The 24203-nt window shown below is 37.1% G+C and overlaps 2 protein-coding genes and 1 non-coding gene across 5 annotated transcripts in view; 1 reads left to right on the top strand and 2 right to left on the bottom strand.

The window, feature by feature from the left end:
* The window catches only part of ND-B17 (NADH dehydrogenase (ubiquinone) B17 subunit), a 285419-nt gene that overhangs the window by 54648 nt on the left and 206568 nt on the right, over window positions 1-24203 (top strand). The window lies entirely within an intron of this gene.
* LOC136854084 (uncharacterized) lies at window positions 7563-23369 on the bottom strand. Of its 3 annotated transcripts, none has more exons than XM_067130232.1 (3): window positions 22623-23369; window positions 13323-13520; window positions 7563-11332 (listed from the first exon to the last, which is right to left on the bottom strand). In XM_067130232.1, the coding sequence occupies exon 3, from the start codon at window positions 11055-11057 to the stop codon at window positions 8295-8297; it is 2763 nt and encodes a 920-aa protein (XP_066986333.1). In that variant the 5' UTR covers window positions 11058-11332; window positions 13323-13520; window positions 22623-23369; the 3' UTR covers window positions 7563-8294. The 3 variants fall into 3 exon arrangements, with proteins under 3 accessions (XP_066986333.1, XP_066986332.1, XP_066986331.1); XM_067130231.1 differs by lacking the exon at window positions 22623-23369 and adding an exon at window positions 14623-14735; XM_067130230.1 differs by lacking the exon at window positions 22623-23369 and adding an exon at window positions 14572-14667.
* On the bottom strand, window positions 23206-23295 carry TRNAI-UAU (transfer RNA isoleucine (anticodon UAU)). The gene is given in 2 exon segments: window positions 23206-23241; window positions 23258-23295. It is a non-coding gene; the product is annotated as a tRNA-Ile (tRNA).

Raw genomic sequence — 24203 nt, 5'->3', positions numbered from 1 at the left:
AGCTGAAATTATTGACAAAACTGCAATAACTTACAATACAAGGGACTATAATATTTTAAGACTAAGGACGGAAAGACAATCAAAGAATTCTTGTTTCTTTACCTCACAAAGTTCGGTAGATCAGCGGAAAGAGTAAGCTCGCCGCTTTTGCCAGTCAGAAATCTGAGAGCTGAAAAAAAAAATTATAATATTTCTCGTGTCTGGGACACCCTTTATCGCGCCCCCAGGCGTGATCTCTCCTCTTAAATTATCCGACTACGAACTGGACCGAAACTCGTGGCAGGTGAAGCGAGCCAGGTCGAAGGTCGTGGGAAAATGAGGGTTCGCCACGTGGTGTTTGTTTGTTTCTCTTTGTCCGGAAGTTTTAAATGAACTTCGGCGGGCCTGATGGAAGTCAGGCCTATGGCCCCGAGGAAAAAAAGTCACCATCTTCAAGCTGGTGGTGGTGGCGGGGAGGCGGGTCAACCGACGAAGGCCTATTGGTGAAGACTAATTATTCCCTTACCTCTTTCTACACCTCAGTAATTGATACCCCTGGATTGGGGGTCAGGCACGTATTTTTTTTATCTTTTAAAATTAAGAGGATGAAAGGTAAAGCAAATTATGGAAATAGTAGAACCAATTAGAACAGAATGGCAAGAAAACGTCTTTCTGTTGTTGAATGTTGAGCAACTGTGGATAAAAGAACAACAAGAAAGTGTCGTGTTTTTTTTTAATAGGAGTCTCAAAGAAGGGCGTAGATTAAAAAAAATTCTCTTTAAAAGACTATGCTGAACAAAATCGGACGGAAGAACAAAGAGAGAGAGAGAGAGAGAGAGAGAGAGAGAGAGAGAGAGCACACAAACGGACGGAATGATCTCCTAAAGATCGTTGGTAAAGAAGATTTTGTGTGTCAAAGCTGTCTTGAACAAGGACTAGGGTTTGAGTACATACCAGAAACAATACTCGTGCTCACAATCGGATTCGATTCTTTAGCTGCTCCCGGGTTTTAAATGAAATGAGATCCAACCCCCTTTGTTTAAGGTCCTGGGAGTCTCGTGGAACTTTGAAAGGAATTTGGGCTAATCCTTAAGACAAGGCAGCATCGTGAACGATACCCTTTTGTGTAGACCTTTCTTTATTTGAAGTATTTTAGTCTTTGGAATGTCAGTAATACATTTTCCCGAGCAGACCACACAACCTTGTTTACCGTGAAACAATATGAAGAGCCAATAAACAAATAATCCTACAGTATGAAACACATCACATCTCAGAAATATTATACATGGGAATTTTAAACATGGCTGACAGTCGAGTTTTAAGTCTAGTATTTTAACTGAAAATGAACTCTTGTATACGCTATATTTTATCCTTTATAACGAATGCGTTCAAGTAAATCATTGTTCTTGGAGTATCTTGAAGCCTTACATGGAAGTGAAGATGGATGAAAGGAAGTTCTCGTGCTTTCTTTCACTAATTAAAGTGATTTTGTCCTCCGAAAAAGTTCCAGTTCCCATTTCACACAGTTCGAAACAATTTTTTCCTCTTAGAGAAAGCTGTTACTATTTTGTAAGTTTAAATGACCAAAATGTTAAGAGATTCACGGACGAAAGTAGGTATTAACTAACTGCAGAAACCACTAGTGTGTTCCTACTTAATCTTGATATCAACTTTGTTATTAATTGGCCAACGAAATTCTCAAGATCAATGTCACTTTAATATATTTTGCTTATATTCAACGATGGTCTTGCTACAGAGAAAAACTCAGCCGGAGAGGCCTGTTCTTCCCAGTTTTAAGTACCTTTATATTAGTACTGTAGTTCTTTACTGAAGTCTGCGATGAAGTAGATTATTGTCATCCATTTAATGTTAATGTTTGTTTCGGTTTCCATGTTTGTTTGTCTGTTTGTTAGCAAGACTGATCAAAGTTATGCAAGGATTTCTACGAAACTGTTACCAAAGGTAGGCCTCGTGATTAGCACCAAGTTATTAGATTTCATGGAGGTTAAGAATGAAATATCGGGGGAGGAAGGGCAATTGCTTTTCAGTGGGAGAGAAATTGCCCAGCCTTGGTGTAGGTTTGCTGTCCCTGACTTTTTTTTATTTTTATTTTTTTTTTTTGAAACCAAGAAAATGTTTGTATTTTTTTTCCTCAATTATGTTCCCATTCAATGAGTTTTACGTTAACTTGAACATTCTCAAATTATCCTTTTCTTAGTTCGTGTCTATAAAACCGAAGAAGGCTGGCAAGGGTACGACTTCTTGACGTCATTATAGATGTCGTTTTGCCAAGGAATTTTGGTGAAGTAACAGTCGACATCAAACAACAGTTTCAGTATAAAGGAACACAGACCAGTTAGATGAATGTTTGAGGTGCATTGATAATAAAAGAACACAGCAATACATTGTACATGACAAAACTGGCAAATTCTCCCCCCCCCTCCTCTCTCTATCTCTCTTTCTCTCGGAAGTTCAAATATAATCAACATTACTTTCAAGTTTAACGAATCTTCCTTTACGAAAATTCAAGGCTTTGTACTGCATGTACAGTATGCAAATATGGCACACATTCAAGTTCTGTCATATGATGCCAACGTGATACTGTACAAGCTACGTCGTAGTCATGCAACTCATAGAGCATTAACTTATCCCTTTCATTTATAAAGACGTCGGTTCACAGGAATGTATAACTGTTGCCTATAGAATCAACACCCATGCTATACTGCGATTGGTCAGTCATTACAATGGATATTTTTGTCCGTCCATCTTCCCTTGTTGTGTCAGCCCTAGATCTTGGCTGCTTTGTTGGTCTCTTTTTTTCCCATCATAGCATACATACATACTGACACATACATACATACGCACACATGACACACACACACACACACACATATACATACATACACACACACACACATATATATATATATATATATATATATATATATATATATATATATATATATATATATATATATATATATATCAGTACATCTCTCTCCTGGTCCGGGCAAAGCCGGTCAGTGATAATTACTTACTCGATCTAATTTCATCAAGAGCCACATAAATCTAAAGCTAACTGTCGTTTCTTATGCAGTGAGGTCAGCGCCTTGTTTGTAGTCGTCGGATTTGGCTTGCTCATATGCCAGCGTGGCCTCTCACTCTCACGAGCAGTTCCTAAGTGTCCGCGTTGTAAGTTGTCCCTTTAAATTTCGCACGATTTGGTTAGAAGTCACCCATTCAGCTAATCTGCCAATCACCTCGCGGACACTATAGCGAGGTTTACCGCCAACAGAGTGACACTTGTAAGAGACAAAGACAAATGGAAAATGCTCAGATAATTCTTGTCATCACAGAAAACAGATTTAACGAGATACTGGGCTAACCAACGGGAGTTTTCCTTGAGAAAGGGTTTTATCGCCGGGTTGAGACAGGGATCCACAGGTAAATGGAAGTAGCTACCGAATCGCCTTTGAAAAGAAGCTTTGCTCATCATCCGTAGCGAAAGATAAGGATTTTGTTGTCAAAATACACAAAACCTTTGCCGCGGCGAGAACCTCTAACTGGCTTCTTCGGAAGATTTTCTCACGCTACGGATCGTTAGCTTTCTCAGCACGTATTTTAATTAGATTCTCAGTGGTAAGCTACAGTGCCAACGAAAACGGGCTGAGCGGAGTACTGTACAGTCCGCTTCCTGGAATTTTCAAGACTTCCTGACAAGCACATTGTAGAATATGTAATCGGATGAGCGTGCAGTTGTAAGCTGAGAGGTGAGAATGTGGTAGGACAGTTCCCTTATTATATTTGCTTTCATTAATCAAATTTATTCATCTAAAGTCCTTTTTTAAGTATGAATTAGGATGACAGTGAACTAATCCTCTCAGCAATCAAGGCATGAATATTAGTTTCAACTCTGCTGTACATATTCTTGCTGAATTCACGTTTCTGGAAATGGAGTCGCAACCATCCCATAACCAACAAGGTGTCTAGTAATGATAATAATAAAATTTTTGCAAAAAATAAGATCGTTCAAAATAATTTGAACACATGCAAGAATGTTATTAGAAAAGATAATACAAAATGGTATGCATACAAAATAAAGAGATTATCCTTCAATGTTAAATACCCAATTCGAAATACGCGAATGGCACGTTGAGCAAAGAAAGAGGCACCCTGTCCCTTTCAATCTTCTAAAGGAAGGACGTTAGCAACTGTGGAGCCCAGGGTCCCTGGACTCCTTAGTTAAGCCGGCAAAGAGACTTGTCTTATAAAGCAGGGCCTTTTGGCTTCTCTGAGTAGAACGAGAGGGTCTCTGGCAATACCAGGAACCAAAGATTCCCTCTGGAGGATAGCCTCGATTAATGCAGTGACAAGAAAGTCTCGCCCCAACCGACCAGTTGCACAGGCTTCACCTGGCTCTCCTTAAAGCTGAATGGCAGTGAGACTTGAAAACTGAAAGTATATTTTTACTCCTCATTCCTCCCATACAGAAACGCATGCGAGCCCAAACACGCACACACACACACGCACACACACACATACACATACACATCGAGAGTAATGAGTTTGTCAGTGTTAAGTTTCACTAAGACATCCTGTGAATAATATTCGAATATATGTTACTTATTGACTCCAAATTCCAGTTATTTTTTCTTTTATGCAGCCTTCATTTTCAAAGGATTAATACAGACTTATGGCTAAAGCTGGAAAGGTTATCATTTTAACTTTTTTTCTTTATTTTCTTTTTCTAAACTTGATTTTTCGTTCTTTATCATTCTAAAAATATTGGAAAAAATAACATCACGCTTTGGTAAGATGAAATGCTGCTCAAATTGAAACGTTTTGAAAAAATTCCGGTAAACAAATTTATATTTTTTTGCGCTAAAAGAGGTACTGAGCATGCATTATTATTTTAGGTACTTATATTGATGACATACTTGGCGATCTGGTAACAGGGGATCGCTCAGACAGAGCCAATCTCGGATTGTTTTATAGCAAATTTTAGTCTGGAATCTTTTATAAGACTTGGCTTAGCATCTCCCTTCCGCAGCAGAGAAAGGCATCGAGACTGAACAGGGATTTTATTGTTTGCTAAAGATCCTTGTTACTGAGCGCTTGTCTTAAGATTATCCGAAACTTACGAGGATCACCTGGGCGAATTCTAGCGCAAAATTCTTCTCGGCGGCATGCTATAGATATTGCTAGCACATTTAAAACTGGATTCAGAGTGAGGTTCTTAGACCAAAATTAATGCATAAAGACCAGTCAGATAAAAGGAATGAATATTCAGAGAATTGTAGCCAAACAATCAGTTATTTGCAAAATAAATGAGAGAAAGTGGGAATGAACAAATGAGCGAAAATAATCGATCAAAAGCTGAATGCATCACAGCCGTTGGTACGCGGCTTAAATAGTCAATTTCCGGACGACTTCAACTTATCGAAGTCCGTTAGCTTGGCGGACCTTTAATTGACCTGATGACAGGTGAGGCCTTAGGGAAAGATGTGATGGGGTCAAGCCTGTCTAAGGTCATCCATTAATGCTTATCCGAAGTAATTAAAAGGCTTATATTTATCTCTGATCCATAACACCGACCGCTGCAGCCATTTCTTCGCTGGTGCGATACACTTGGCTGCCCAGGACAGACATCTGCTTTCCAGGCGTTGCTCGTTTTTCCCCCCTTTGTGTACGTATATTTGTGTGTGTGTGTGTGAGAGAGAGAGAGAGAGAGAGAGAGAGAGAGAGAGAGAGAGAGAGAGAGGTGGGGGGGGGGCGAAGAGAAGGGTTGTTGGTGCTAGATTTTATTGATCAGTCTATGATCATTAGTATTTGCAAGATAATGTTGCTTCTTGAAAATCGTTCACTTACTCTGAACCACTGGATTAAAATCAGTATATCAATTACTTCAGTGCTGAACTACAGCGACTTGGTAACGGCACTCGCTGAAATCGTAGTGTCAACAGCCTACCTTTTATCTGTCGGATGTAAGGGAACACTGCTGGACTTGACAATGGTACAGCGTCAAGAGATTCAAGGTTCAAAAGGCATCTTACCGAAAACGTTAGTGCTATCTAATTTACTTTCAGAGTTGGAATATATATCTTATAATTTCAGTATTCAGGAGTTTTGGTATGCACTTTGGCCTTTTTTTTTTTTTGCAGAAGCGCAGTTTTTCCAATTTCTTCACCTCACACCTTTATTTAGTTTTTTTTTGTTACATTTCCCTTAGTTCACCATAGGGTATTGTTTTTCAAGAATTTGGAAATGCCCGCAACCAGTTTCCTTTGATATTTATTGACTGTACAGCAATAATTTCCCAGTTAACGACAAGATATGAATTGATTATGAAATTTCATTCATAATCACTAAAAAGAACAATTGAAACACCAGATTCTGCCATTAAATGGACTAATTTTTATTTGCATCCATAAAGCATATAATACAAAATTCTCAAATTCTATGTTAGACAGACGATAAAAATCTTTGCTCTTTCCACGAATATGACGTGGAATCCGTATCTGTAAGCTGACTCTATTTGTGACACAAACCCATTAATCCCACAAACTGTACGATGTGTTATCAAAATAATCAAGACTCCTCAGGTGTCGAGCATTAAAAGATTACCCTTCGCCCGCCACACGTCCGTTTGGCCGTCAGAGATTCTTTCGCAAAACGAAACGGAGATCTTGACAGTTGTCTTTTTGTATTGTACCTCACTTTGATGTTTCGCAGTTGAGCCAGTGAATTAGTCCTCTTTGTATCCATCTTAATTCTTAACGGCATCTAATTTCTTTCCGAATGGGACAGTCTGTGTTTTAACCTCGAAGATTATTGCCTGTGGTAAACTCGAGCAAAATTCCATGACAAAAATCATAACCTCTGAAATGCAGGTTAAGAACGACTAGCTCATCAGAAAGAAGGGCCAAGCTTGAAACTACCTGACCTTTATTGACCTAAGCCGGGGAACATGTACCTGATAGTTAGACGACTATGGTGGATTGCAACCAGGGTAAAGTAGGGTGTGGGATAGCAACCTCATCTCAAAAGGCATAAAAGCTTTTTGATCGACGCATTTCTTGACTCTGCTTTTGCAGCGGCAATCAAATAGTTACCAGCATTTCCTGTATTCATGTAACGAACCCATGGAATACATTTATTTATGTCTTTCGAGGGACAATTATTTTTTTTTTTTTAGATAACATTTTGCTCAGCGGCTGCTACTCTGTCTTATTCACCCATTGATCATTTAATTTATGTCAACTGATGTCGCAAAGACGTCTAAGAACCTGCAAAGCTGAAGGTAAGGACAAGTGATGCAGACTTTCGTTTTGGTGAAGTACGTTGCTTTGAAAGCTACGCATAAGCAATCGGGAAGTGCAAAATGATAGACTTTGTTTGTCAATCAAGAGTTTTTTCCTCGTTTAGCAGCTTACATCATGAAACGCAAAAAATATATGCTCATAGTTTATAGTGGGAATACTTTTACTGTTCGATTGCCTTGAAGTGAAGTTACAATTAAAAAGAAGTTGGTGCATGCATACCATAGGTAAACCGATAAAAAAGGAGACAATGATACTAAAATACATGTTATACTATTTTATTCAGGGAAGTCAAAACTTTATTGCTATTCATACTGTTCTTTTAGTTGAGAAAAAAATTCCTTCCAGAGGAAAAGGATTAGAAAAATATCAAATCTTATACAAATTTAAAACCTGCCTATGCGCACCGTAGTATTAAAAATCGGCTTTACATACGCTGTTATAAAAGATTAATTTAAAAAGCATAACGAAACGACGCATTTTATACAAACCTGAAAATACCCCTCTGTTAAAACGCTCATCTAATTCGCTTGTGGCTTGTCATCCGTTTAATTTCGGAGACTCCTGAATAACGACAGAAGCCTCGGCACTGGTTGCTACGTAAAATTCTTCTTTAGCAGAGACTTTTTCTATGGGCACAGGAGCTTGAGAGTAAGAACTTTTAGTGACTTTGAAAATATTTCCGATAAACTGTATTCTTCAATGCTAAAGAATTTCCACCGAAGTGAGGATGGCTATTCATCTCGGTTTAGCTCCAGCAACTGGCAAAGGGACTCCTGTTTGACACCGCAACCCTAATCTTGGATATAAGAGCTTTTCCTCTATCTTGCTTCCGCAAATCAAGGCCACTTCAGGGAACTGTAACTCCTTTACAAGAATAGAACCATCATGCCTCCTGGCACACATGTTTATATGTATACACGAGATCACATTCTTTTCCCTGAGTTACAGCATGTACGAGAGTTATATACCCACACCTTCAAAAGAAACATCTGCTTATACCAGCATGTTGATTTCCCACATACATGTTTGGGCACACTTGTTTTCAGTCGCTGTTATATCTTTCATAGCGCACATTACCTCAGTCGTCTTTATAATTGAGGATATAGGATCCAGTGTTACAAGATTATTGCTAGTCTTTAGCTCTACCGTCATACTCTCTTGCGATAGCTCAGTTTTGTCCATGTCAGATATATGCAAATCTTTAAGGTTATTTATCCCATTTATTTGGTTTTCATATTTCTTATTCAAGTTCTCTGTCTTATAAGTGACACTTTCTTGTTCTTCTTGTGGGTTGGTTTTAAAACCATTTCCTTCCTTGTATTCTTCAGAAATTGGTCTGTTACTCTGACTTATATCTGCTAAGGTTATTTTGGTTTCACGAAGATTAGAATTTACTGAATCGTTGAGTATGGATCCCCTTCTCCATTCCAGTTCTATGAGCTGGGATATAAAACCCCTATTAGGTAACACAGCCTTAAACTGACACATGGAAACAAGAGAATCTAAGCATGATTTATGCTCTGAAAGCATGATATAACAACATGCTAATGTCGGGGCTCGGGAAATGCCTCGTTTCGAATGAACTAGAACTTTCTTTCCGTCAGCTAAAGCATTCTTGATGAAATGAAATGTCGGTTTGAAAAATTGGAATATTCTGACTTTGGGCGAATCTGATACTTTCAAGCCAAGGAACTTAATGTCAATGTCTTGGTAATACTTATTACTTGTGTTGACAAAATCTGACTCTTTGCCAGAGGCGGCATTAAGAATGTGAGTTATTCCACTATGTTTGAGAAAGGATTTATCTAAAGCAGCATGCTGATTGCCAATATATAGACCAGGGTATACTTCTTCCATGTCTGGTGTAGTAGATGCAACTGATCTTTTTATGTTACTTTCTATTGCTTTTGCTTGAAGGGTACCCAAAATCTCTGTTACCTTTTTTGTTGGTGACCGATGGTCTGTGGGAAATTTAGTGTTTGTTTCATGGTTTTTTCTTCTAGAATCATTTGGAGAGTTTGCTCCACTTTCACGTGGTTCTCCAGAATGTACTGGATCTTTAATTTCCTTTTCAACCACTTCAGCAGATTCCTTCTTGATATTACTCGCTGTTTCAAGTATTGTGTGATCATTTGTTGCAATTATTCCATTTTTAAGACTGTTTGGTGATTTTTTATGATCTAATTCACAACATCTTCTCCACTGTAGCTCACACAATTGGCTAATGAAACCCCGATTAGGCATCACAACCCTAACTTGGCCAATAGACATTAAGGAATCTCTTACTGGTCGATTTTCTTTTACCATAATGTAGCTACACGCAATGGTAGTTGCCCTTGAAGTGCCTTGCACAGAGTGAATGAGGATTTTCCCTCCAGAGCGCAAGCATTCCTCGATGAAGGAATATGCGTTTGGGAAGACGTGAGCAATTCTGACGTAAGGAGAATCAGGTATTCTTATGCCTAAGAAACTAATATCAAGGTCTTTATAAAAGTCCTCATTAGTTTCTATGAAATTAATTCCTTCGCCGTGAGCAACATTCAGAATATGTGTGATGCCAACCTCCTTTAGAAAGGCTTTATTTAGAGCAGCATGTTGATTACTAATATACAGACCAGGATAAACTTCATCTATAGTTGGTTCAATTGATGTTACTCGATCTAACATTTTTTGTGACACAGGCATTTCTCTAATGGCAGCTAATACGTCTTTTGTTGTGCTATGGAATGCATGACATTTTTTAGAATTAGTAGTATTTTTGTCATTTTCCGAGTCTTTTTCACAGTAACTTCCATTTTCAGGCATATCTGAATTCTTCTCTTTTGTTCTATAGAAAGTGGAAACTGTTGATCCTTCAATTGTATTGTACCCATTTTCTATAAATTCATTTGTTCCATTTATAATTTGTCCTTCACTACACATTTTTCTATAAATATCATTTTTGCCTACTTCTTTCAACTTATTCAGTTCACCTTTTTCATAAGGCTGAACGTCTTGGGAGCTTTTCCCTTCATTATTTTCACACTCAGGGTCTCCACGACTCTCGTCTATTCCTGCAGTTTGACAGTTTCCTTTCAGAAATGAAGATCGTCTCCATTCCAGTTCCAACAGTTGACCTACGAAACCCCTATTTGGCGTTACAGTTCTGAACTTGTTTATATGAAGGAGAGACTCCTTGACTGCCAGTTGTTTCTTAATTATCAAATAGCTACATGCTAAAGTGGGTGCCCTGGAGACACCTCGCTTGGAATGGACTAAAACCTTACCTCCACCAGCTAATGCCTGATGAATGAAGGCAACGGCAGGCCTGAAAAACTGATATATTCTGACACGTGGTGAATCCATTAACCTTATTCCTAGGAAAATGATATCAACATCTTCATAATAAAGCTCATTTGAGTCTACACAATCAGGATTTTTACCCTGAGCAACATTGAGCACATGGGTAATACCAGAGTCTTTAAGCAACGCTTTGTCAAAAGCAGCATACTGATTGCCAATGAACAGCCCTGGATATACCTCATTTATGCTTGGGTAACCATTAGGAATCATTGCATTTATTACTGTGGCTCTTTTAAGTGCTTCCAGAATCTCACTAGTTGCTTCCATTGCAGATTGTAATTTTGGCGTTTTAAGACTGTTCGGTACATTGTCTAAGTCATTTTTACTCTTGCAATTGTCTTGGCTTTCACTGTAACCTATGGTTGCACTAATGTCTCTATCATTTTCATTTGAGTTGAGTTCCGTCAATTGCATCTTCGTCACTTCTTAACAGTATGTTATTTAGCTATATATATTTTCTTTTTAGGTATGAGCTTGCTCGAAATGTATATTTCACAAGAGAAAATGAATCATATTAGCAAAGAGGAAAGATTATTTGAATAGATGGATAAAAAAAAATTAAAAGACTTCTACATTAGCGTTACCAGCTAACGCCTGGGAACCTGCCAGCCAAATGGGTAGTGAATCCCCAGCTAAGTTACTTGATGTTACAGATCAGTCCAACCTACAAGCGTTGCTTCGGTGAGAATCTGCAAAAGAAAAACAGTTTACAGAGCTGAAGCTTGTCATTATACTTTAAAAAAATGTAATTTTTTTACTATCCAGAGAACAGGACAATGAATTACAAACAGATCTGGCTGTATCGCCTACAAGTCTTTTAGCAACACCACATTGGGCATATTGTTTTGCCTCTCCTCAGGAGCCCTTCAGTCAATGAGCATGTGAGTGGGATAAAATTGAACTGATATCCTTAATCTGTAGGTAGTTATGCAAGTTACTGCCAGAATCGAGCATTTTTCAAACGTTATACGAATATCAGTAATAAATTACTAATTTTTAGTCTGACTGAAATTGATTCCAAAAATTTTAGGGATCAAAACAGCCAGATTTGTTTAAATTTCAAACGAAACCCTCAAACATTACAACCTTAGCCTCTCTAGTATATGCTTCTTTAATCTCACAGATCTTGCTCTCACATTCCATAGAATAAAAGAATTAATTTTATAGGGGCAACATTCTAAACGACACCAGGTTAAAAATCCTAAATTAAAACAACAAATTCGATCAGATTTTTAGTGAAGCTGGTTTAAGAGAGAGAGAGAGAGAGAGAGAGAGAGAGAGAGAGAGAGAGAGAGAGAGAGCTTAGTGAAAACTAACTGTTTTATTGATAAAGTTTATAGGAAAGAAGTAACGCCAAACATGCGCAAGAAATGGAAATCGAATGTTTATATTCTTATTTGCTGAAGAGAAACGGCGCTCTGTGAACGGCGCAGGAAAAACTTGATTTGCGTTATTTAAAACTGAATTGGCAGAAATGGTAAAACGAAAATAAATCGTATACTAACGAAATACGTCTGTTTAACGTACAAACACAGATTATTGGTTAAAATAATGAGCAGCTATTCTTAAATGAATAAATAAATAAATGAATAAATTAAACAAATAAGTAAATAAATAAATAGATAAACATACATAAATAAAACTAGTCAGTGAAGTGTGGTTTTGCTAAAATTACAGACAAAACATCACGAGTAATAATAGTTGGCAGCGCGTATGACCTTGCACAAGAATTTCAGGTTGAAGCCTTTAGTTTCAAAAACAAACGAGCCGAAGTAGATTTGGCTGAGGTACTTGTTTACACCCCTTGGAGTACGCTTAACTTATTTCAAAAAGTATGTGCAGTGCACTGTCATCATACTCGCAATTTATTTTAATCGGAATTGTGCTCGTTCGCAAGAAATGGGTTATTGTAAAACAATGCACGTTTTGAAACTTACATACATACATACACATACATACATACATACATACTGTTGATGTAAATCACGCAGACTGTGGCGTCAGTGAAATCATTGCGTCATAAGTTTCCAAAATAACAGATATCATTAACAAATCCTTTTCCATCAAGTAACATAGTAGCGCGCCAGGCATTCTTTTATGATATATATATATATATATATGATATATATATATATATATATATATATATATATATATATATATATATATATATATATATATATGTGTGTGTGTGTGTGTGTGTGTGTGTGTGTGTGTGTATACATATATATTTTTCTATTGAAGTCATTGGCATTGTTCATGGATACTACCTTCTTATCAAGACTTCTTGATAAAAAATAGTATCCATGAACAATATGCCCAAATAGCATATATATATATATATATATATATATATATATATATATATATATATATATATATATATATATATATATATATATGTATGTATGTATGTGTGTACTGTATGTGAATACTTTTCTGTTCCTCTTATTGTTTTCCTCGTCGCGGAGTTTATTTAAAAGGAGTCCAAATGAAGGCACGAGTAATACCTCATGAATAGAATAACATATATCCATTCTCTACAGTTACATGAGAAAAAGGCGTACAATTTAAACACTAAATATGTACGGCTAACCCACTGTAACTAGTCACTGTCTTTATATGTATCTGGTCACCCATTTTTATTATTTGGCATTTATCCCACCAGCCAGAACTTACCTGTTTATTAAAGCACGGAGAAAACAATGCTACCACTGTAGTATCACATAGCAGGGTTCCCCACCACTCACGGGTGATTGCAATTCTTTTCCGAAATGGAAGATTTACTTTTTCTTGATTTGTTACACTAATCGCTGCAAGTCTCGGTGCGCTCTAATACATTGTGCTTTTGTCAATAAATCCTCACGTTGAGAAGACCTGTAAAAAAGACAGGACACATCATTGCTATTTCAGTAACGAGTTTCTTGCTGTAAGTATTTTTGACTTATCTTTCTTCATGCAGCAACAAGCAAAATTTATTTTCATCACATTTTTCATGTGGATGGTTTCTAATGTGACCACTTATGTCAATGTCAGTAAAATACATCTAATGTTCATCAATGAATGCACAAATTTCCGTGTAAATTTCGGTTTTGATTTGACAGTTCTTTAAAATTATTATTTTACTGAAATACAGTTAAAAACAAACTCATGGCTGCCACATTCAATAAAATGAAGTGGTAAATTACGCATGAGGAAAGGGCCAGTTTCACACAGCACCTAATTCTAAACAGAATAACAAAGTTTTTGATTCAGTAAATTGTTTCCTGTATTTCGCGCTATAGCTGTGACTACCAAGATTTTCTTTCAGATGGGTTCATAACTTCATACACAGCCGTGAATGTAAAAAAAAAAACATCAGTACCTTTACGAACAGCCCAAAAATACAGAGCTAATAGGTGTTACAGCTAAACGGCTATAAAGGGATATTGATATGACTATTTTCAGTTCGCCGATGCTAGTTTTTGGCTGAAATTTGGTTCATACGTTTCTACTGGATATATATTTCTACCGCCAATGAAGTCAGATATATATGATGTGAAGTATCTTGTTTAGATGGCGTAATAAAGTGAACGAGCGCAGTAAGATGCTACCGTCAGAGACAACGGAGAAGACGCATCAAGGCAACCGACCCTTTAGTTTAGGGATAGCGGTGATCTCGCTTGGAGGTAGAAAACCAATATGAACTCATTTAAATGAAAAGGTGTGCATTGTAACAGCCTGAGCTTCATGTTGCAATAAACAAGAGACACTATTTCAATGCCAGTGGTCTTAAGGATGATAATTCCCGATCGACGCACTGGTGCTGAAGCGGATTCTTCAGTCAAGATCGTAAGTGACAGGTATTTTCAGTTGATAGAAGCGTCTCACTTTTCACAGGCGCTGTAAGCGCATCACTAACTAAATCAAATCATTACTCGAAGATTACCTTACGCCTAAGCTGCAGTAAACACCTGCCTGGTTGACTAAGCGACTGTACCTGCGGGAAAGCCGACGTTCGAGACGCAAGGGAGAAAAAGGTACTGGGGCATAAGCTCTTACATAGCGAATACTATGCCCAGGGTTGGGCTACTTGGCAGTCATCCTGGGATCATGTGCGAAAATGCTCTTGGCCCAATCTCTATCGTATCGTTTTTCTTTGCTTCGGTGTTTCTCCGGGGTATTCCGCATTGTGGGGCATTTTTCTAAATAGTTCAGGGTCAAGACCGAAACCAAGGAAAGTGGGTTGGGGTCGGGGGGAGGGGAGGTTAGCAAGAAAACAAAGGTAGTTTTGATGTGTAGTAAAACACACAAGTGACAGATAGGAAGAAAAGTTTTAGAAAACGCATGATACTTATAAATACTCCCACCGATAAAGCACACACACATATGTATATACTATATACTATATTATATTATATATATATATATATATATATATATATATATATATATATATATATATATATATATATATATATATATATATATATATATAATGGTTACGTATGTCGGATATGTGCATTATGTTCATTCTGATAAGTGTAAGCGAACAATGTGTTCAACGCTTGAGAAAATGTTCTAAGACATTTACTTGACTCACACGTTATTTTTAGTCTAGTTGCTCTGGCACTAGAGGTGCCTTGGTACGAAAGGAAAAGGAATGAAACAAAGCGGAGATAAGAGAATACTGGCTTGTTCAACCTTGAATCTCACGTTCAACAACAGTCTGCTTGACAAGATTTCATTGTCAATATTTTTGTCTCTTGCAGGTGTGGTATATTTGAGTGTATGTATTTATGTGTGTGTGTGTCTGTGTGTGTCTGTGTATGCCAACAAAATAAAGAATATGGACGATAATCATAGGAAGGCTGTAAAATGCGCCATCTTTTCTACAGAAAAACTTTTCGCTTGCGATAAGGGTGTAAATTGAAGTTAACTTAAATATCTCAATGATAGAGAATGTGAAAAACCAACAGAGAGGGTCAATAAATTATTTTCTTATGCAGAATCGTAATGGACAACGTGTAACGAATCAACGAAAAAAATGAAAATAGGTACATTAGGGCCATTGCTCAAAAAGGTTTGGTTATATCAGTTTTGCTTCGTTTCTTTCGCGGGTATCTTAATTCACCTTTTACCAAAACGTTCATTAACTTATTGTAATTTCCTTGAGAATTAGTGAATCTTTTGAATCCCTTCAGTTGTCGGCGCCAACGATTTCATTTGCTCACCTTTCTTTATATCAAATGTCATTTATTAAGTTATAGGTCTATTCATGAATAGTTTGTTTTATATTAAAAACCAGATGCACTTTCCATATCGTTAAGCAATCATACAAACTGAGCTCAGTTCTGTACCCTGACGGTTAGTGTAAAATGATTCTGCTAAACTGAGGGTGGATGAAGAAAGGATTACATATGCTACAATCGTTAGATCGAGTTGGCATCGTGTTCAAATAGCTCTTGCTTTGTAAGGAATCCGTATTTTTTAAATTTTTTTTATTGAGAAATGCAAGCATTCTGTGAAATAACTAATGGGGGAAGGGGGTAGGGGCCAAGCCAGCAGGAATCTGTGCCGAACCCGAGCCCGGATAAATAGGGAGGGGTGGAGTCAGGAAGGACAACCTTCCGTAAAACAACTGTTAAAACCAATTTTGAAATGAACCGTTCAAGATAGAAACAAATGGAGGAGGTTCATTAAAAACAGTGACCCCGACTAGGGATTAAGCTGTTTAAGACGAAGAAACACTTTAATGCGGTTGTTTGTTGGTTGAATTTCTGGTTTCGTTGGTATATGAAAGATTGTATATTTTGGTATCATTAGAAGCCTGCATATACTTCTTTATGTGTGTCACGGTTTTTATAATAAAATCCGTCAGATACGTCAACATTTACCATATAAAGTAAAAGATGTCAAGGAGATATAATAGAATCCGATGCATATGTTTAAATGATACCGTTTAATACCGGCAATAAAACTTTTCAGACATGAAGTAAATCGTTCGCTGGAAACATGACCGCATGGATTTAAACGTGACGAAATTTTTAACTCCTATGCTGAACTTTTCAGTCGTAAAATCGATGTGCAGGAGCTATCTTTTTTCAAGGAGAGTATTTTGAGTCCCGAGGTCATCTGACGAGACTGGTCATCGAATCAGGGCCTGGTAGTTTTCACTTTTTTCTTTGAGATAGTTTCACTTATAATGGCGATTTTATCGTTGGTCTACCAGTCAAATTATCGAGCTGCACAGTTGCAAATGATGATACTTTTATAATTCGTAATATGACACTTCACTTCCATTCCTTGTAATTTCATAAGAAATCTACTTTTGATATTGCATCTTACACACGGAAGAGGAGACCTGGTGCTCTATTTTTTTTCGAACATTCCCAAATCTCTAAACTTGAGGTTTATCTAACTTCTATGACACGTAACTAATATTTTACGATAAGAACTACTAAAATTAGTGAAAGGACAGTGACAATATAAAGATCTTAGAGAAATAATGATAATAGTAATATTACACACACACACATATATGTATATATATGAATATCTTTTATGTAATCTAACAATGTTCTATGAAGTTTAAAAGCCTCCCCCCAAAAAAAAAAAAATTAATGTTTCCACAGCATACCAAAATATTTTGATGAAGAGGTGGGAGCTAACCAGAACTAAAAACAACGACAGACTGACCCCTTCCATCACAGGCAACCGTCATGCCCAACACCACCAACATCGTCATGCCACACCTACATACTCCATGTAGATAAACTTGTCACACCAACTGGTCACATTCACCAGTGATCAGGATTACAGGTTTTAGTTAAAAATAGTGGCTTTGTTGTGTAAATATTGTTTTATGGGCCTTTGGAATTTCATGAGCCTATATATATATATATTATATATATATATATATATATATATATATATATATATATATATATATATATATATATATATATATATATATATAAAACTGACAGTATATGGCAAATAGACTCCGCGCTTAACAATCGCCGAATCTTGAACAAGATGCAGAGCAACATAACGTACGTATTATATTATATTACAATGTCATCGCAAAATTACTTAGATATTGCCACCTAAAAAAAAAAAGAAACAAAAAACACTGAGTGGAAAATTATTTTGTGACGCATGACCCTGGTTACCAAGAGCGGACCTTGTGTCGGAGCGAGATGATTAAAGACTAGATCGACTGTCGGTGTGTGCAAGCATACCGGCCACAGGATGATGGATTGATGGATTCAGGCCATGTCACAAACGAACGGCTTCAGAGTCGCGCATCGCGAGTGACAACTCATAATCAGGTAATAACTGATCACTCAGTGAGTTGCTCTTCACTTGGAAACACAGAATGACTGCAAGATCTGTTTTCCTGGCCATGTTAACGGGCGACCCACTTCGGTCAGGCCATTCTTCTAACGATTAGAACTTTACATGATAATCTCGATACCTGATTACTTATCTGACTTCATTATGCAACCATAATTGGTAAAACTGAGGACTTCTATTAACTTTATTAGTTTCCAGCCAACTGTCAAATCATTGATATATTGTATTGGTTGCTCCATTCACCGATTCGTCATTAGATATAATTATGTTGAGCTACTTCCATTTTGCATCCTCAAGTTTGAGTGTTTCTGTTTATTGAAGATCAGAATTAATATCAGCACTGGGCTGTGAAAGAAAGAAGTATTTTGTAAAATTCCCGAGTAACTATATTGACTCACTAGTTTGAAATGAATAAAAAGCAGTAGACACTAGTTTGAAATGAATAAAAAGCAGTAGAAAACATGAAAGGAAATAAAAGTTCAAGTAAACTGCATGAAATATTCACAGAAATCAAGCGAAGAAGAATGAAATTTTATACACAATGGAAATGGTCGGAACATACGTAAGGTTACAATGAGCAAATATTTTAAAATCTAACTAGAGTCGCCCGAGAAGGCTCATGACAGGCTAGTTCAGGTACCATTGCTACTTTCCGTGCTTAACTGAATACCTGGGGAAAAACATACAAGCGCATACATACGTTTCCTCCCCCACACTGAAGGAAATATCTGATGTACTGTAGTATCCGTAGCCGAGTGCTCTCTAGACCGTGTACCACCTTACGTGGTGGGGATAAGGATTACCTCGTTGAGGCCTTTCTGATTTTAATATGAGGGTACAGATTTTAACCCAACACTGATCTCTCTCTCTCTCTCTCTCTCTCTCTCTCTCTCTCTCTCTCTCTCTCTCTCTCTCTCTCTCTCTCTCTCTCCACTTCAGCTTCGAAACTGGAGCTCTCCCTTGGTAATGTAAACTTGTATGAGAGTGTAATAGTATCTAAGTTCAGAAACTCAATAGAAGAGTTCACGTTGCAAATAGCCAAGTGTTGCGCATTCTGATTGAGAATCTTCACTACTTCATAAACTGGCTCTGGTGATTATTTGCGATGAGGTCCATTAGTTATTCATGTCTTTAATGTACCTCGTAATCTAACTTTAGCGTAAAAAATTAAAATCTCCAAAAAAAAAGCAAAGGATTTTAATATTCAAGTTCTCGCAAATTTCCTTTCAGTCGCATATACACACTTGAAAAAGTACGAGTTTCTAGGTATTATTTGTTATATGAAGAGGCGTTTGGATTTTTAGGCGATTTTGAATTTTGATTAAGTACAAAGGTGACTTGTGTTGTTGAATTGTGGTGTTACTTAGCGGATTCGATTTTATAACATTTTGTTCTTAAATTCCAAAGCATTATGAGAAGTTTTTCCAATTGACGCTGGTACTCCTTCATCAACTCTATAATACATACATACATACATACATACATACATACATACATACATACATACATTCATGCATGCATACATACATACAAGATGATATATCATTTGTTCCCCTTCTCGACAGAACCGATCCTAAGAGAACCTGTGACAAACGGAGCAAGTCGGCCTTATTGTTTTTTCTTTACACACCTTTACAGATACAATTTCAGCTAATGTTCGTTTGGGCTTCGGTAGTGAGTTGATCATCTAGGCAGGCGGCCATGTGACACCTTCCAGGTCACCATTTCTTACGTTTCTCCTATGAAGATCAGTCATTTCAGATTGCACAATTAGTACACTGGTTCTTCCCCTTTATTACAAAGCTAAGAACTTATATCCAAATGCCCTTTTTTCTCTGATTTTCAGTTTTCCATCCTTCAAGAGTCTAAAAGTCTAAGATTTCCCTTGTGGTTGAACACAACTCCTTTTTTCTCCTTGCCTTTTTTTTTTTGCTTCTATCAAGCTTGAATTGAGTAAAGGCACCTTGTAGATCTCTCACCTGTTTCTGCCTCATAAAGAATGACAGCAGAAATATTCTAAGGCTAACGAAAGACGTCCTGATAATCCAGAGCACTTTCCATGAATACCTTCTTGTGTCAAAACGTGAAGTGATATGAAACCGACCTCATAAGCTTCATGGATTGTGACGGACAAAAGAAATAACTGTATCACGTGTAGATAAGCGCAGCTCACTCTAGACTGGACTCGGTTTCCCTTTGACTTGCGAATTCCTCAAATGAATGAGCTTTTAGAATTAAGAAAGGTCTGAACTAATGGAAGACAGAATGAGGATGGAAGGACCATGACGATGTTGTCCGGGAGACTCATCAACTGGTTGCTGCTGCTGGCCGCCCGGAGGGGGTGACCCATCCCTCAAAATGAACCCCTTCCTATAAACGTTGCCTTGCTTCCTCCTTCCCTTCCCCACCCCGTCCTGTAGACTAAATTTTATTGGACCATAAAGGTCCTCTCTCTCTCTCTCTCTCTCTCTCTCTCTCTCTCTCTCTCTCTCTCTCTCTCTCTCTCTTCTTTCATCCACGCATTTGTAAGGATATAAAACCACGAAGTTTCTTGCATATTGTGTAATTATATAAGTGAAATCCCTGACACACACACACCCATATATATATATATATATATATATATATATATATATATATATATATATATATATATATATATATATATATATATATATATATATATATATAATGTGTGTGAGTATAGTATGCTGTATATAAATTATACAGATGTGTGTGTGTGTGAGTGTGTGTTTGAGCACACGTACCCGTGCGAGCTTTCGTTAACTTCACACCTAGACACGTACACAGCAATTGTGCCAGTATCCCTCTGTCTGTCTAACGTCCCCATAGCAATCTGTACTTACATTTTTTTTTAATATTAACTTCTTTTTCCTTTATTCAGTAATTTGCCCTTCACCATAAGTCAAGTAACGGCCAGATAGTACCAACTAAACTTAGCAAAATTAACTAAAAATGGGCTATGCCTCCACCAAATTTTACAGAAGAAATAATTTCTCGAGACATTAAGGAGGTTTTGTCTGGATTGGGATGAAAATTTATAGCGCAATAACAATATTAAAACGATCTAGATAATTAAAATCTTTTGGCTGGTTCTGGAAACGAATCAAAGAGAAAGGGGCATTTCCCATGTGTGCTTTTCTAAGCTATTCCAACTTTGTTCAGTGATGTTTCAGCGTAAAGTTCATTTCTTGGTGTTGTCTGGACGATGGTTCTTCACTGACCACAAGATCGTTAATTTCTGAAATTTTGAAGGTGCTTCGTTCTATGACAGCTTTCGGTTGTTTAATTTATCCAAAACACGGTTTATTGCGAGAGAAATCATAAAAACTGATTTCGACCGCCAGTTTTATAGCGCGTCATTAGCTAAGCTTTGAGACCCTGAAAAACATTCATGTTTTCCCTTTTTTATGATAGCTCTCGGCCTAGAAATAGATTTCATCCGTCTGTTTTCTCTAGATAAACACTAAATACAGAGCCGGCTTTTTTTTAGGAGTAGCTTCTACTCGTACGTACTGCTACATGACATCTTTGTTAAAATGTGTCTTACCACGTCACTTCCCGTTTACTTCTGGTTTATCTTTTCTTTTTTTTCATTTTTGAGCACGATACTTTCAGTTTATTTTTCCAGTATTTCTTTTCTTCCTCTGGCAATTTCCATGCCCCAAGTTCCAATTGTAGTCTATTTCGAACGTAATATGAGGTCTTTTGTCTCCGAAGCCTTCTTTTTCAGAAGAGAAGGGACATACGAGTCAAAATTTAATTGAAACTTATTCTTTGGTTCTAAGCTATCTGTCTGCATTACAACCATTGTATTTTAGTCATAGAATTTTCATTTACAAGCTTATTGATTTATTTCTAAATATTTATTTTTCATTGTTTTTTCTATCTACTTTTCCGTATGTACAGTATATTTACATTTATAGGTATATGGCTTGACAAGATGATAGCCCTCCAGAACTAGAACGGGAAAGAATGATATATATATACATGTATATTCACACACACACATATATATACATATGTAGATATTATGTATATATATGCATATACAGTATATATAAATATATATACAGTATATATATGTATATATACATATACATAAATGTGTATATATATATACACACACACACACACACACATATATATATATATATATATATATATATATATATATATATATATATATATATATATATATATATATAGTGTTTGTGTGTGCTTGTGTGGGTATTTTTACAATACTGAGAGAAAATGGTGTACAAGAATTATTGGAAAGAAAGCTCCTCAACATCCAAGCAGCGAGAGAGTGTGTAAAAGATTAAGGTGAATGTGCATTGTGTGTTGGGGGACGACTTAGCGATGATGAGCCTTTTGTGTACAGTATGAAGCTTCTAGTGTTGTCAACATTTCCTGCCCAGGAATCATCCTCAATTCACCAATTAAACTATGAGTATGGCGGTAATTACTGATGCATAAAATGGATAGCTAACATACCGTGATGACTGGAATGGAAATGATGATGATGATGTTAATGATGATGAGGAATGTAAATCATAATGAGGATACATGCGCATACCAGTGTACGAAATATTATACGCACACCTTAATCACACACACCTGAACAACCAGCCACATATAGTAAAGAATGCTCCTATTTCCTTTACGACTTGTGCTAACTTTCCTCTGTCACGTCAATTAAACATTGTCTCTTCGAAGTATTTTTTCTTGTTTGTTTGATCCAATTATCACCTCCATTACTTCATGAAACTCTTCCTCAGATACATTAAATTCCCCTTTTCCGCTGATGCTTTATATAAATGGTCAGATTTGGGTTGATAGCGGATAATCAATTGAACTAAAGTTTTCTTTTTTCAAATTTATTTTTTGAAATTTTACGTAGGTGAAGATGATTTTTTTTTTCAAAAGACAGTGCCAATTATTCTGTTCTAAACGAAAGCTTCCTCAAAAGCAAGCAGTAATTTTCCTCGAAACTAAATTCATTTCACACCCCACTCGATGATGAATCGTGAAAACGATCAGCAATGCTGTAGTGTTGACGTCGTGACGACCCGCAGATCACAGAGCAAATATACAGCAACACACAGAGAAGTAACAGCGTGACATCATGATCTTCTGGAATTCGGCGTTAATGAGGAAATTCCTGTTGAAGTTTGCTTACTACTGTGAGGATAAAACCGACTGTCCCAGGTGAGGCTCGAACTCACAACCTCGGCATGGCTCAGACACTGTCGTATAAGTACCGCGCGCTAACCGATTGCGCCACTGGGACCATGGGAACGACGCGATGCTCCAGCATCCATAGTCTTGGTTGCAGGTCCCTCTCCTTGTCCGCTAGCAACACTCGCTCACTCCGGCCGTGAGGCGGGCTGCAGAAACACCCTTTCCCAGAGCTCTCTCTCTCTCTCTCTCTCTCTCTGCACGTCGAATTCCGTGATGGTTTCTGTGCCCAGTTTGTATCATAAATCTCTCTCTCTCTCTCTCTCTCTCGTCTCGTGATGGTTTCTGCCCTCTCTCTCTCTCTCTTTCCACGTCGAAGCCAGTGATGGTTTCGTGCCCAGTTTGTAATCGTAAATCTCTCTCTCTAGTTTCCATTGACGTCTGAATGAGAGCAATTACTTTGATTTGGCTGTTGCTCGCTTATGTGCTTTAAATTTACGATCGTTATTTTTTTCTGATATTTATGTCTGTTTCTTTTGTGCTACTGGGATCAAATCTTTCCGTTAAAATATTTTCAAAGTCTCATCAAAACTATACTGAATTTTTGTTTATGGCTCTCTCTCTCTCTCTCTCTCTCTCTCTCTCTCTCTCTCTCTCTCTCTCTCTCTCTCTCAACTGTAATAGCTATGAGACGTTGTTTAGAAAACTGAATACAAAACTTAAAACTGCGATCTTCATTTCTTTTAGTCTTTATCTCGTGATTTTACATTTCACTGCCAAACAAAAAGTTGTCAAGAATCAATTTTGGTTGAACAAGCCGGTTACACTTACTACAGACATGAAGATTATGCATTTTTTTTTAATTCGTTCTTTATTATCCCAAAAATATATTGTGTAATCATCTTACCAAAAAGCTAATTTTTCGGCAAGAATTCATCACGTGACATCTAAGCGCTCTTTGCCTTGGAAGATCAGTAAATGCCATAAAAAAAAGTGCCGGTTTGATAAGAAAATCAGAGA

This window comes from Macrobrachium rosenbergii, chromosome 28 (assembly GCF_040412425.1).
Source record: "Macrobrachium rosenbergii isolate ZJJX-2024 chromosome 28, ASM4041242v1, whole genome shotgun sequence".
Lineage (NCBI taxonomy): Eukaryota > Metazoa > Arthropoda > Malacostraca > Decapoda > Palaemonidae > Macrobrachium > Macrobrachium rosenbergii.
This window is presented reverse-complemented; position numbering and strand designations above follow the sequence as displayed.

Excerpts from the sequence above, each read along its gene's own strand:
- LOC136854084 (XM_067130232.1), bottom strand. The coding sequence starts at position 11,057 with ATGCAATTGACGGAACTCAACTCAAATGAAAATGATAGAGACATTAGT.